Below are 15,323 nucleotides of genomic sequence, written 5' to 3' on the forward strand. Positions count from 1 at the left end.
TGAAAATTTTAGACATTTTTAATTGATGGATTATTTAAAATAAAAAAAGGCTTAAACAACACACAATATGCATCACACAAAACTGCATGCAACAACCTACAAAATTTGCCACTTTTTTTTTTAGATAAAACCACAAAAAAATTCAAGAAAACTTTTTACAAAGCTTATATTATAACTTAAAAAATGCATTTAACCTAAATTAGACAATTTTACTTTAAATACAAACATCATATAATACTAACATTAAATACTTTAAATACTAACATCATGAAAATAAAAATATGCGGTTTAGTAATTATCTGTTTTACAGAACACTGTCTGAACTTTAATAATACTTTATTTTCAGCACCACCTATAACAACAGTTACCTATAACAACAGTTACCCACAACAACCGTTCCTCAAGGCTTTAACACCATTTTTTCATTTTGTTATTTCCTCATGAATTTACACAATTAAATAAATTTCAAACCATCATGTACGCAGATGATCTTTTTTGGAAAGAAAAGTATTCAGTATTTATTTGGCAAAGAAACACTTCTATAATAATTTACAAACTAAAATGTGACTTTATTAGTAGGTATTTCGACTTTAACAATTTATTTAATAATATAAATACAAGAAAAACAAAATTTTTGACAATCCAACTCACAAATAAAACAAAAAGTTTTATTGTTATATATAAAAGAACTGTCACAATCGATGTGTAACTATGACCAACTATGTGCAAGATTAAAATCTAGAAATCGTATTTGGTCAAAACCTTTTCAAAAACTTTAACTATGTGATGTAATTTTCAACTATGTGATGTAATTTTCAACTATGTGATGTAATTTTCAACTATGTGATGTAATTTTCAACTATGTGATGTAACTTTCAACTATGTGATGTAATTTTCAACTATGTGATGTAATTTTCAACTATGTGATGTAATTTTCAACATTTTCTTAGTTAATAGTTATTAAGAGTTGACAGCTTTTAATTTATTTATAATCACATTTATAATTTTTTATACTGAAATTTATCTTGTATAAATATTAGTATTATAATAAATAATAATAAAGATAGTATAAATAAAAAGGTAGTAAACAATAGATGAAAGCAGACATAAAAACACTAACCGAATAGGACTAAAATAATACTACTTAAGTCATATTAACATAGATGAGTTTTTATGAAAATTCCTATAAATAATTTTTATAAAAATCCCAGATAATCCAAGAAAATTTTAAGGTCAACACATCGACGATGGAAATTCTAGTGTGTTGGAAAAAGGTGAAATAAAAGTAACTAAAAAGTACTGAATAATTAAATTTTAACAAAGTTTGTTTTATTCTGAAAATGTCTTGCAATCATATATATTTTAACCACTTGTATTTTATTTGTTTATAATAAACACTTTAAACTATTTTGAATACTTTAAATTCAACGCATAGAGTATATAACATAGCATAGAGTATATAAAGTTAGAAGTTGGGAGCCTTGAAGAGATTTTTATTTACTTATTTGTTAAAGATTATAAAATATTTTTTTTGCTTATTTTAAATACAGATTGCTGTTTGAGTATAAATAAACTATCACAAAACAAGCACTTGTTTCTACAGCTTTGTTGTTAAATGTTTGTGTTACCCTTAAATGTTTGCTTTTTACTTGCATTTTATAGTTTCCACAATAACAAAAAATAAAAACTTTTAAAAATACTCAAATTTTTCTTTTTGATATTTATAAAAGTTTTTGACCAAAAACTTTTGTAAACTTCTAAAATTAGAATTCACATCAATAACTTCTTACAAAATAGAACTCCCAATATTCAAAACAATTAATTTGAATGATATAAAACTCCATAACCATTTCTTTTACAAAAAAAAAATTTTTATTTAAAGATTATATAATATAATAGATTATTATATAATTATTATAATAAGTTATCATATTGTTATTGTAATAGATTATTACAATAGATCTGTTTCATGAAAATTTTTATTTAAAGAAAACATAGATGATCACGTACAAATTAACAAGCTATTGTTGTTGTTTTTAAAATTTAATATATTTTTATCACAAATCAATTGCAAAAAACAAATATATAAAATATATAAACAAATAAATAAAGGCAAATTTTTAATTTCTAAAAGTCAACTTTCGAAAATCATCTATGAAAAAGAAGTTGAAAATCACTAGCAGAATGATCAACTCAAAAATACAACACTGTAAAAAACAATTCTATGGTGGTTCCATAAACAAAGTCAGCACTTGGTGGATGTGATTGGTGGATGGAATTTCCAACAGCATTTTTGCTTACATTGTCAGAAATTTAGCTGACACAGCTCTATCATAAAAAATTTTCTTATCACATAGGATTAGAGTTTATTTTTAATGTTTAATTTAAATGTAGAATTGGACTTATAATTTATTTTAAATGTAAAAATAAATTCTGATCAACAATCCCACACAAAAAAATTTTATCTTAAAGAAATTAGAAATACTATTTTAAACTATTAGCAAAGCAATATTGAAACAAATTAAATTTTTTAAACACACATTTAAAAAACACTCCAACAAAAAACGTACTTGAGGGTAAGTTCTTGCTTTTTTAGCACTAGCTGGAAGGTAAGTGTATTGCCAAGAAAGTGAAACTTCAATGATGCCTGTTAATGATCCATCAACTCCCTATTTGAAAACAACATAGAATTATTATTTTGTTATAATAAATTATATAAGAGTCATTTCATATAAAATGAGCCAAATTAACTGGGAAAATTTGCCGGGTCACTATCTCAGTTTTCTAGAAGCTTATACCTTATAAGATATACCTGAATAATATTTTCTCAAATTTCAACTTAATATCCCTATTTGCTCTAAAATTAGGATTATTTGAAAAATTGAAGTCTTAAAAATTTATTTTATTTTCCTAAGTCTTTTCCAAAAATGCTTTATTTTTAGAGTCATGACAATAAAACTTCAAAATCAATACAATGTAATATGTAACCAAAACAATATGTAACCAAAACAATATGTAACCAAAACAATATGTAACCAAAACAATATGTAACCAAAACAATATGTAACCAAAACAATTCACCTCAATCTTTAAAAAAATAAAAGTTGAAAAATATTTACTTTCATCCATTTAAAAAAAGAATTTTTAAACTATTTGTTTAATTTGATTCAAAACTATAAAAATTAGATTTCCCTAAAAAAGTCTCTTGTCTCCAAATGGTAAAACTTGATCTATTTAAACATTTCATTGAAAAATAAACATAATAGATAAATATGACAACTTTTGAATATATAAAAATTAACATATTTTGTTGTCTTACTTGTTCATACAACAATAATTTTCTTCCTTATAGATTACAAAAGAATGAAGATAATGAAATGTATTAGTGTGATATTAAATTTTCAATCATGGAAATAATTTCTTTGAGAAATTCTTCTAAAAAAAGTCCTAAAGTTACTTAACTAATTTTAACCACTATAAAAAAGTTCTTTATAGTCAATGTTACCTGGCTCTGCCAAAGCAACCAACTTTGAATATTGGTATATTTGAAAAAGGTTTAGAACTTTTCTTCTGCTTGTATATTATTTTGTCAACATTCTTAGTCACTTACATTCTTAGTCACTTACATTCTTAGTCACTTGCATTCTTAGTCACTTACATTCTTAGTCACTTACATTTTAAACGCTTCCCTATTATTATTTTTACTATTAATTTTAACTAAATCTCCACATCTTAATTAACCTGCTAGCTCAAACTTAAAAGTTGCCAAACTTACAAAAATAGTGCTAAAAATGTTATTAATACAAAGGAAGTTAAAGTATTAACACTAGAAAATGAAAAAAAATGATCGTAGTAAAAAGCGAAACATTTTAGCAAAGTATTATAGCTATTGTTATGTGAAAGAAAGCAGAGAGGAAAAAAGTAGACAGTTTTTAGCCACATAATATTCATGGTTCTTGACCAGCCAAACTCTGGCCACCTACAACCACCCAAATTTCAGGAAAAAACTTATAATTAAATATGTTTTAATCCAAACCCAAATAAAAAATACAATATAAATATAATTATATAACAAATTTTTATGACACTCACTCTTATTGAAGGTAATATTCGAATTAATATAAAATTTCTTTAATTCTGACATTTTATTCATATTCACAGAAGATCTCCATCAGATTAAAACATTGTTATTTGTTTTGATACTTGCTTATATATCATTATATAACAACAATAGATAATATAGTGTATATATTACCTATTGTTTTTGATACTTGTTTGCTCATTCAATTTGTTTTTATACTTGTTTACATAAATTGATAAAAAGTAATATCCGAATTGTGCTGAAAAGCAGCAAAAAAGTATTAAAACTAAAGTCTGACAATGTTTGACAATGTCAAACTAGACTTTAAAGAAATGTTTGGTCACAAACTTTACGCTGGTTCAAATGCGGAGATGCAAGCAATAAATATAAATATACAAAATTGGACAAGTTTGGTAAGAAATGTATGATTTGACATCAAATGTATGATTTGACATCAAATGTATGATTTGACATCAAATGTATGATTTGACATCAAATGATTTGGCAAGCTATTTATAGCTATGACAAAAAATGCACGCTGTTTGTAACTTTTTTTTCATAGTACAACCCATTATCAAACAGAACTCATTTTTCTCAGTTTGATAATAGATTCTACTATGAAAGATGGTTTACACTATAGTCAAAAATATTACAATAACATTACAACCATATTGAATAAATGTAAATGTTAGCTAATAAGATGTTATTCTAATTCTTATACACATCATAATATTAATGTCCCTTAAACATTATATAAAATAAATAACATAATTCTAAAGTTTATAAACAATTTATAATTCTAAAGTTGTGCTGATTTTACACTAGGTTACTACATACAATAATTGTAAAATGAGTAATGATTTTAAAATGAGAGCTGATTTTAAAATAAATTGTTACATACACTAATTTTTTATCTACACAAATTTACACTGATATATAATTTTTACTGATTTTATTCTGAGTTGTTACATTGCACATTACTTACACTAATTAACTCAAATTTTCCTTTGAGAGGTTTATCTTGAGTAAGAGTGATTAGAGGAATACTAGCCAATCCAATATATGATGTTAAATCTGTGTCAAGATCATCAAACACATACACTTCAAGTGACTATAAAAACAACAATCAAAACCACTAAAATAATTATCGTAAAAAATGTGTTGATTTTAAAAATTAGGTTACTATAACAATATCTAAAACAACAATCAAATATAATTAAAAAAAAAGTCAAGTTGAAAAATAAATAATTAAATATAATAAAAAAAATTTATTATCTCAATAATTTAGTACCAAAATATTTTTTTCAACTTGCTCAAGGAGGCTACCATTTTTTTTTTTTTAAATTGTAACTTTATTTCCCCTTAAAAGCAAGCTACATTGCTTCCTCCTAAATAATTGATATATCCTCTAGAATCTAAAAATTCTGATTTGCAGGTATAAGGAAATTATGACTTAAATATGGGTAACAAACCAAACAAACCAAGGGAATAAAACTAGAACCTTAAATATAACCATAACATACTTGAACTTTAAAACAGCTGATTTAAAACTGAACCAAATGAATAGTACTTACAATCGAATTAAATCAAGATTTGAAGTTCTGCAAACTTTGCATTTTTACACTATAATAGCACATTGAACATTATTTTATAATGTAACAATACCATCACATATTGCGGTAGTGGTGTAGTGATAGATTGCTCGCCTCATAAGCAAGAGGTTCCGAGTTTAATCCCCACCACCTCCCTGGTAGTACCATGCTCAACTCATTTCTCCGCGCAGCAGCCTTGTTTGTCAAGGTTTGTGTTTTGGAGTTATAGAGTTGAGAGAGTATTGTAACCACAACTAAAGGAGCCTTCTTGACTTTAATACATCTTTCCAATGCCTTCATAGCATTGGGAAGATGTATTAAAATAAAAAAATAAAAAAAATAAAAATAAAAAAAAACATACCAAATCAGAAATGGTGTTTATAAACATTGACAACTTTGTTAATTTTATGAGTTTTAATTTATATGATGAATAATTTTGGTAAAAGAATAAGCCTAAACATAAGCTTCTAAAATAGCATTGATTGCAAGAACATTGTTGGTTACTCCTGCTACCAGTATTGCCAATAAGAGTCTTTTAAGTGTGTGTTTAGAGGAAGGGGGGAGGGAGGGGAGAGGTGACAATTGTTAACAGCAGGGTTAAGCTAGACCCAGAAACATTAGAAATGCAGACACTTTTCAAACAAAATATGCAGCCTTGTATACTGGACTGACAATAAGCTATTCATCTATGTTTAAATCATTAGCCATTATACATAAGTGTATCTTTTAACTATGTAAAAAAACCGTAATTTTTACAAGGAGAAAAACCAACTTTCATAGGATATTTAATGTCTATACTTAATGCTTAATTTGGATAAAAAATTCATTTTACAACTAAAAAATATAAACTTTTGAAGTTTAAAATAATAAATGAAGTTCAAACATTTTTAAGGGACTTGGGGCAAATGCTTTTTTTGAATTAGGAAAGAGGATGTGAAATGAGTTTTTAATTTATAAACTAAACAAGGATTTTCATATTTCACAGATAAACATTTATATTATTATTTTAAATAAAAATGCAAGTTAATGATTAAAACTTAAAAAAAAAAAATCTTACGGAATTCTTTAAATAGTTATCAAGTTCCTCAGTCATTGGAACAGGGAATATGCGACTATCATGGAATTGAGGCGAATTAGAATGGCTCACAATATCTGTATCATGATCAGCAAAATCAAAAAATTTGTAAACACAATAAGATGACGGTTGAACATCTAAAAACAACATTTTATAATTTAATTTTTTTCTTGTGTGTGTGCACGTGCGTGCGCGCGTGTGTGGGCATGTGTATGAATTCTTTTTAATATATTTTTCAAAAAATAAGTTTTTCAAATTTTCAACCTTTAAAAAAAACTTTTAAACATCTTTTTAGACATTTCTTTATTTATGTTCAAAAAAATTTGCCATTAGCATAAACATTCATATACTACTTTTCCTCATTGATCTCCAATGATAACTTTTAACAATGTCAATTAATAAATTTTAATGCATTTTCTCTATACTCCATAAAACTCTTTTAAAAATATTTAGAGATTATAGAGTTGAGAGACTTAAGAGGCTAACTTAATTGTGGTTATAACCACAATTAAGTACATCAACCAAATTTGCAATCTAATGTTGGTAGTGGAATTTGCATTTGAGAATTCAAGATTTTTGGTGAAACTATGGTGAAAGTTTGTTTTATATTGATGAAAATTCTAATCTTTTTGATAAAATATTTTAGTAAGTTTCATGATAAATGCATACATTATCATAGCAAAACAGTTATGATTATTCATAAAATGGAGTTAATGAATTAATTTTCTGGCAAATACTGAGCACATGTTATTATTGCAATTAAGTGATTTTTTATGTGTACAGTTTTAACTGACTGTGCCATGATCTGATCATACAAAGACCAGTAGCAAAAATAAATTTCAAAATTGAAGTTTTGAGGAACTGGGGATAATATTTGAAGTAGTACAAGCTATTAGTATTTTTCTAATAAAAGTGGAAATTTTACCAATTGTTTGGTGTCTGTCAGTCAGTCAGGATTTCTGAATAAGAAAAAGAAAATTTAGAGTTTACAGTTTTTTGAAATTGCTATTAGTTTAATTTTCAATACTTAACATAAAAATTTTAAATGTTATAAACCTTAATTATATGTTTTCAAGTCTGAAAAGTCTGTAAAACCACCAAATCCTCTTTAGTTAATTTTTTTCTATTCATTTGTTCATGATAACGATGGGAAGTAATTTGTTGACATAATGTCTTACCTTTATTTTTAGGTATTAGCTGTTGACATAATGTCTTACCTTTATTTTTAGGTATTAGCTGTTGACATAATGTCTTACCTTTATTTTTAGGTATTAGCTGTTGACATAATGTCTTACCTTTATTTTTAGGTATTAGCTGTTGACATAATGTCTTACCTTTATTTTTAGGTATTAGCTGTTGACATAATGTCTTACCTTTATTTTTAGGTATTAGCTGTTGACATAATGTCTTACCTTTATTTTTAGGTATTAGCTGTTGACATAATGTCTTACCTTTATTTTTAGGTATTAGCTGTTGACATAATGTCTTACCTTTATTTTTAGGTATTAGCTGTTGACATAATGTCTTACCTTTATTTTTAGGTATTAGCTGTTGACATAATGTCTTACCTTTATTTTTAGGTATTAGCTGTTGACATAATGTCTTACCTTTATTTTTAGGTATTAGCTGTTGACATAATGTCTTACCTTTATTTTTAGGTATTAGCTGTTGACATTGCTTAATAGTAATAAGCAGTTCATTGATTGATGAATCACGTAGAGACTGATTGGTTGGGTTCTCAAGTTGATTAAGTTCTTTTGAAGTAATATATCCTAGCGCTTTTGTACGCTCCTAAAATATTTTTTAATAGGTGGTACCAATTTACTATTTATTATTTACAACTGTAAATATTTACTAACAATATTTATAAGAAATATATTTAATAACAATTCTTATAATATAATTCTTAAACGATTTTTTTAATATAAAAATAATCAAGCAATCTTAAGGTTTAAAATCTTTCGTAAGTCTTTATTACATCATATACATTTTTTTACATTCTTTCAACATTATTATATTTTTTTCAAAAACATCAAAAAATACCTTATAAAGACGCAGTGCTTGCTCCATCGGAACTCGAAGTCGTATCCAAAACTCTACAATAGCTATCTCTTTATTTCTTTCAACATCTAAATAAATAAAGATAAATAAAAAAGAAGTAAACAAGAAGATAAAAAAGAGAGATTATCAAGATTACTTAAATTAAAGTTTAATCTTACACAGTATATCTTACAGTTTAAATTGTAAAAAGACCTTTGCTTACAGATTAAGCTACATGGACTAAATAAGTATAGCTAACATTAAAATTAAGTAAGAGTATTATTTATGAAAACTTTATTTTTCAATAATTAGAATGTAAAGGATTAAAGTAAATAAAACTATTCACCTCTGCAAGATATGGTGCCATGTAACCGGCCATAACTGCGATCAAGCAACTCCTTAAATTGAATACTAGACTTTGCAATAGTTCTGTACTCTATACCAAAAGCTTGATGAAATTCAACCAGCATTGGTTCTTTTTGTAAATAATGGAGAAAAAAGTCATCCACTTTCACCTTATATGTTGATGTATGGTTGAAATCAACACTAAATAATACATTATAAATAAACTTAAAAAACACAGATGTTCCCTTCAAATATAAGCTCTTAGTTTAAAACTAAAAATCTAATCCTCAAATTAAATTTTTTTTTTTTTAATATTAGTAAATATTAAAATAACTGTAATAGAGAATAAGTAATAAATATACAATATTCTTTTAAATGTCTGATATTTTTAAACCAAAACTATTGTTAGATGTTTAGATATTATGCATATTTGTCTATAAATTAATGCTGAACTTGGTTTAGTAGTAGTTGCAGTAGTAGTTTAATAATAATATGTATATACCTATACATCTAGTAGAAAAGGCCTATAAACCAGCTAAGTGGAGGTTATTAATTATATACTTTTAATGTATGTACATTAAAAATATATTATTCAAATGTCCACTTAATTGGTACATAGTGTATGTGGTAATAGCTTCATATTTTATGAAGCTTTTACCACATAAGTTACTTTATGAACTTATCAAGTAGAAATTATTAATAACATAGTTTTAATGTATGTTATTAAATATTTCAAGTAGTTAATTTTCTTAATTGCATTCAAGCAACTTTTTTATATAGTTAGTGGTTGTGATTAGTAGCTGACCTAAGTGAATGTATATTATGCTATTTTATTTAGTAAATCATGGGCCCCCAAAAGAGTAGATAATTATTTTATGGTGAAGCCAAAAGTTATTTAGCTTGTAACTTTGCAGTGCCTGCTCAATTAAACATTGAATGTAAGAATGGACATGTACTGTATATATTCACAACCAACAACGAATCGATTAAAAAAACTGAAGAAGTCAATAAGCTTTTTAACTTCAAAATATGTCAAAATCAGATTGTGCATTTAGTGAATAAATCTAAGTTTATATGCATGCAATTTTTTGAACAATTCAAACCTTTTCATTGATATCTGCAACAAGGTTTTTGCATGCAAAATAACAGTATTAGCTACAACACAATTCTTGCAGTCAATGGCAAGCTCAATTAACACTGTTTTGGGTTCTTCATCATTATCATCTAATTAACACAACACTGTTTTATCTGTGTTAAATAGTGATCACCAATCATCTTCTTTATCTGGTCCTGCTTTAATGACCACTTCTCAGAAACCACTACTATCCAGATTGAGAACCAATCAGTTTAGCCCCAGAAAAAAAAAATTTACAAAAAGAAAGCATAAAGAGGATTTAAAAGAGTTAAGATATTAGGCAAGGTCATGCATAATTAAATATTTAAATCAGGTTATTAATCGCAAGGCGAAGAATATACACCAGCTTTAGAAAAAATGAAAGGTAAAATATTTAAATTTACAGTTAAAGAAACTTCAAAACAAAATTTTTTGTTTGAAACAACATCTAACATTCATCAAAAACAAGTTCTTTTATCAAAAAGCCATATTATACCAACAACTTGCTGACAAAAATGCTGTAATTCTTGCACTGCAAAATAAAATACTGGTTTTACAGGAGGAGGTGGAGCAAATGCATTAAGTAAAAATAACCACCAAAAATGAAATAATCTACTCAGCAGATATTAGGTTGCTTATCTATGACAAGCTTATGTGCCAAGTTCCTACAAATAGTGTGCCACATCTCCAAAAAATTGGTGAACACACTGGCTGTCAATTTAGTCACATTCCGCATTGCACTACTGTGAAGCAAATGATGCGTGAGCTAGGTGTAATATCAGGCTAGGATATAAACTTTGGCAGACTTCTTAGTGTTAAAAAGAGGAACAGTGTTATATATAGTTGCTAATTGGAAACCAAATGAGATTGAAGATGATAATGCTGTAGAGTATGAGATGAGCTAATATCAACTATCTGCAGACATCATAAGTGGTAATATGGTCATATCATAAAGAAATAGTATGCGAATTGATTTTAATAAGGTATATGTTATTTTAAATAATAATGTAGTTTATTTAGTTTCATTAATAGATTTCATTTACAGATGGTAACTTGGTTGCAACGTGCTATGCGAAACCAAAGCTCATTTACTATTTGACTTATGCCATTTACCTCCTGACATACTATTTCTATTCAGAATACTAGACATTTTCCTGCATGGATGCTGAGATGTTAGTGCTAAGTAATTTGTATCAATCAGTACCCTGAAATCGGTGTTTCTTTTTTCATAATTGTTTTCATATACTACATCTATTCTATTTCAGGTAACAAACATTGAAGGATTCACTTGGTTTGATTGGTGTTTCTGTTTTAAGGGTAATGTGTTATACATCAGAAGTTATTTTGATTTGTTTTTAACCTTCGACTTCCATTATTTTATTGGGTTTTTCATTAATTTTAAAAGTGTAATACATTTTATCTATCATTGCAAGGTTTTAACTCATAGCATGAAAGCTGAAAGAAAGACTTATGCTTCCATGAATGCTAACTTTTAACAAGTAAACATTAGAGCGGTAAGATTATACTTATAGATTAGATTATGCAGTAATAAAAGTTACATATTTATTTTCCAAGACATGGCTTTTCTATCTAAAATGATTGTGCTATGGCAATATGTATTTATTCAGAGAGACAATTTTTTTTTTAGATACCATTGCACTGAGTTAACTGTTGCCGAAGAATCGACTTTTTCCTAACTTTGGATGTGCTTCAAAACTAGGTTATTTTTATAGCCACTAATATGTTAAAAACATTACTAAGCAAATGGGAATACAATTCACTTTGTTTTAATTTTTTATTTACAAAGTATATTTTAAAAGAAGTAACCCTTTCTTTTTTGACGGGGTGTGAGTATTAATCAATTTAAACTAGAGCGGTATACAAAGAATACTCTTCCTAATACATGTCTATATATCTTTCTGAATACTAAAATTAAATGTTACCGCTTATTGTATGGTAGAATAATTAAAAACTTTTTATATAAGTTCTTTTGTTATTGGCTCCGAATAGAAAAGTCGTGTGACTTGCGTAATAATAGCACGTTGATGGAGAACAAGCCTTGTTTTCCCCAAAAACTATTGCTATTACTCAAGTCAGAGGGTTTTCTGACTTGATCCTTAAGTCATGAATACTGTGAAAAATAAGTATAAATATAGAGACTATATTTAAGTTCACTTTTTAGTTTATTGAAAGCTAGATACTTATATAATAACACAGCAAGTAGAATATGCCTTTTAATGTAAAAGCCTCTATTTATAAAATAATGTTTATAATAAATAGCGTGTATATATGCACAATATTTGTAATTTATATAATAATTTATAATTTTTTGTTATAAAATTTTTTATTCATCATTAAAAAATAATTTTTTTCATTTAAATAAACAATACTTATTTTTTGTTAAAGTTGTGTTGAATTAAAATTCAAACAAAACAAAATAATGTGCAATTTAACAATAGATGTTGTAATTACAAAAGTAACCAGACGCAAATTTCGCATGTTGGTTGCAGTTTTCTTAAGCAATCCTTATAATGAAATTTTGTTACTTAAATGAGCATAACTTTTTGTTGAATTATTCGTTTTTTATGAAATTTTCACAGTTGTAATACTAATTTAAAGTTCTTTCTAAGATTTATATATAAAAATGATTTGAAATTTTTACGCACGTACCTAACTTATGTAAATTTCAAACTATGTAATATTTAAACATATATCAAGTTTTAAAGTGTAACTTTTACTTGTAAAGTGCAATTTTGATTTATAGCATTTATTTGTCATTTTATAAAGTTTTTTGTTTATTAAATACTTTTGAAATATTCGCTGTGCTATACACCTAAATGGCCAAAGTGATTAGCTGGCAGCGTTATTTACTTTTTTTTATAAAAAAATCTTTTTCGATTTTTTAAAATACAAAATAAAACACTTTTGAAGCTCTATAGATATTATATACATAACATATATTAAGATATCATATACTATAACAAACAAAAGGGAGAGAATTTTTAAAAAAGCTTATTTGCCATTTTATAAATTTTTTTAAAACTAAATAGTGTTAAAACTTTTATCCGTTTTTTATGCCTTAGTGGATGAAGTGGTTAGCTCGCAGAGTTTCTAAGATGCATCACCATGGTTTAAATCCTACTACTTAACCATTTTTTTCTTCTTCCTTTTATTTGTCTTTTTTTTTTTTAATATAACATTTTTGAAGTTCAATATATATTATATACATAACATATATAAAGATATTATATACTATAACAAACGACAGGGAGAGAATTTTTAAAAAAGCCTAAAATTTCTCAAAACATCAAAATATCGGGAGAAACTTTTTGTGCATGTCATGATTAAGATTATGTTATTAAATATGCTCAGGTAATTAGTCCTAATAAACTGCGGGTGATCTGAAAAAAAATTGTTTTTTTTTATGTATATTAATTACTGACTATTGATGTAAATAAGAAATATGTATAGAAACGATTGCTGTGGAATAGAAATAGGTATATATAAATAGAAACAATATAATAATAAATATAATATATAGGTATAATAATAAATAGAAATAGGAATGGAAAAGGTATAGAAATTAAAAGTTTGGTGAAGACTTTTATTTTACTGGTCTGGACAGCTATGATACATATATAAAGAAAAATAGGTATAATAATAAATAGAAATAGGAATGGAAAAGGTATAGAAATTAAAAGTTTGGTGAAGACTTTTAATTTACTGGTCTGGACAGCTATGATACATATATAAAGAAAAAGCATAGAAAAGGTCAGTGTGGAATAGACTTACAAAGACCTGTATTTTTACAAATCTAGTCAGCTAGTTTTTTTTAATTTATTGATTAGCTGAGAAATAATCTAAGAGAGAAAGAGCATCACAAAAAACATGACTAAAACAAAATATAACAGCAGTAATCCTTATAAAGACAAATAAGAGATAAAGAGATGGTATAAAGGTAGAAAATGGAATAAGAGAAAGCCAGGTAGTATAAAAAGAAACAGATGCTAACTTTGCAATAGGATAAATGGTTTCCATGAGAGGTCAATAGTGACAACAAGTAGAAGTGGAAAGTAACGAAGTAACTCACATTACTGTAATTGAGTAGTTTTTTTGTAACTTTTGTAGTCTCTAAGTACACTTTTAAACTGGTACTTTTACTTTTACTTAAGTATACATTTTCTAAAGTATTGCAATTTGCTACATTTTAAATTATTTACGTTACTGAGTAACATAATGATTTAAAATGTAAAAAATTTATGACGTATTAGTATTATTCAACATCACAAAAAGTATGAACTAATTTATTTATTGAACAAAAAAAGCACCTTTTTTATAACTTTGCTGCTGAAATAGTTTTTACTAATGATTTAAGTAAGTTAGTGGTTGTTCGCAAATTACTTTGTGCAATAGTAAGGGAGAGGTTAGCCATTTTGTGAAAGTTTGCTTCAAGGAATGGGTGTTCAATTTTGTGGCACAAACTTATCTTTCAGTTTTAAACCTAGAAAAACTATTCTCTTGAATATTAGAGTGCCTAACCAAACATAAACCCTCAGTTGATGTATGTAGACTCGACAGCAACTATTCCAATTTAAATTAAACTGGAATTGACTTTTTAAATTTCATTACTTGCTGATTTGTTTCTGGAGCTACATAAAGACATTAAGGTATAAAATTTTTAAACTTTAGTAGATTAATTTATGATCCAGCTGCATTAACAGCTTTATCAGCCGTGATATAGATAGTGACATCCATGAAACTACACTAACTTATTACTAATGAAGTTATTTAAATTATACTTTTATCAAAAATTAAATATCTTCTGAGGTTATTTGCTCGTTAAGTCATTATTTATTTGTACAACTTTATTCGGAACTATAGTAGCGCAAAAAAAAATGCGTATACACTCCACTTCCACTATACCTACTTAAGTTAGTCGATGTATGTAACTACATTGCGACTACGGCTATATCTGTCCTTTTATGTATGCATTAAAGCACTGTAAAATGTTCTGTAAGATTTTCTGTAAAACTTTGAAAAAAATGTAAACAATAAATAGAACCATTAAAAAACAAC

The 15,323-nt window shown here is 26.2% G+C and overlaps 1 protein-coding gene across 1 annotated transcript in view; it reads right to left on the reverse strand.

The window, feature by feature from the left end:
• LOC100213066 (protein fantom) overlaps window positions 1–15,323 on the reverse strand; it is an 85,086-nt gene that overhangs the window by 8,762 nt on the left and 61,001 nt on the right. Inside the window, exons 26-31 of the mRNA XM_065820182.1 lie at window positions 9,135–9,334; window positions 8,792–8,877; window positions 8,395–8,539; window positions 6,731–6,885; window positions 5,067–5,192; window positions 2,571–2,669 (exon numbers count right to left, since the gene is read on the reverse strand). Coding sequence (XP_065676254.1) covers window positions 2,571–2,669; window positions 5,067–5,192; window positions 6,731–6,885; window positions 8,395–8,539; window positions 8,792–8,877; window positions 9,135–9,334 — 811 coding nt within the window. The remainder of the gene's footprint in view (window positions 1–2,570; window positions 2,670–5,066; window positions 5,193–6,730; window positions 6,886–8,394; window positions 8,540–8,791; window positions 8,878–9,134; window positions 9,335–15,323) is intronic.

This window comes from Hydra vulgaris, chromosome 15, assembly GCF_038396675.1.
Source record: "Hydra vulgaris chromosome 15, alternate assembly HydraT2T_AEP".
NCBI lineage: Eukaryota > Metazoa > Cnidaria > Hydrozoa > Anthoathecata > Hydridae > Hydra > Hydra vulgaris.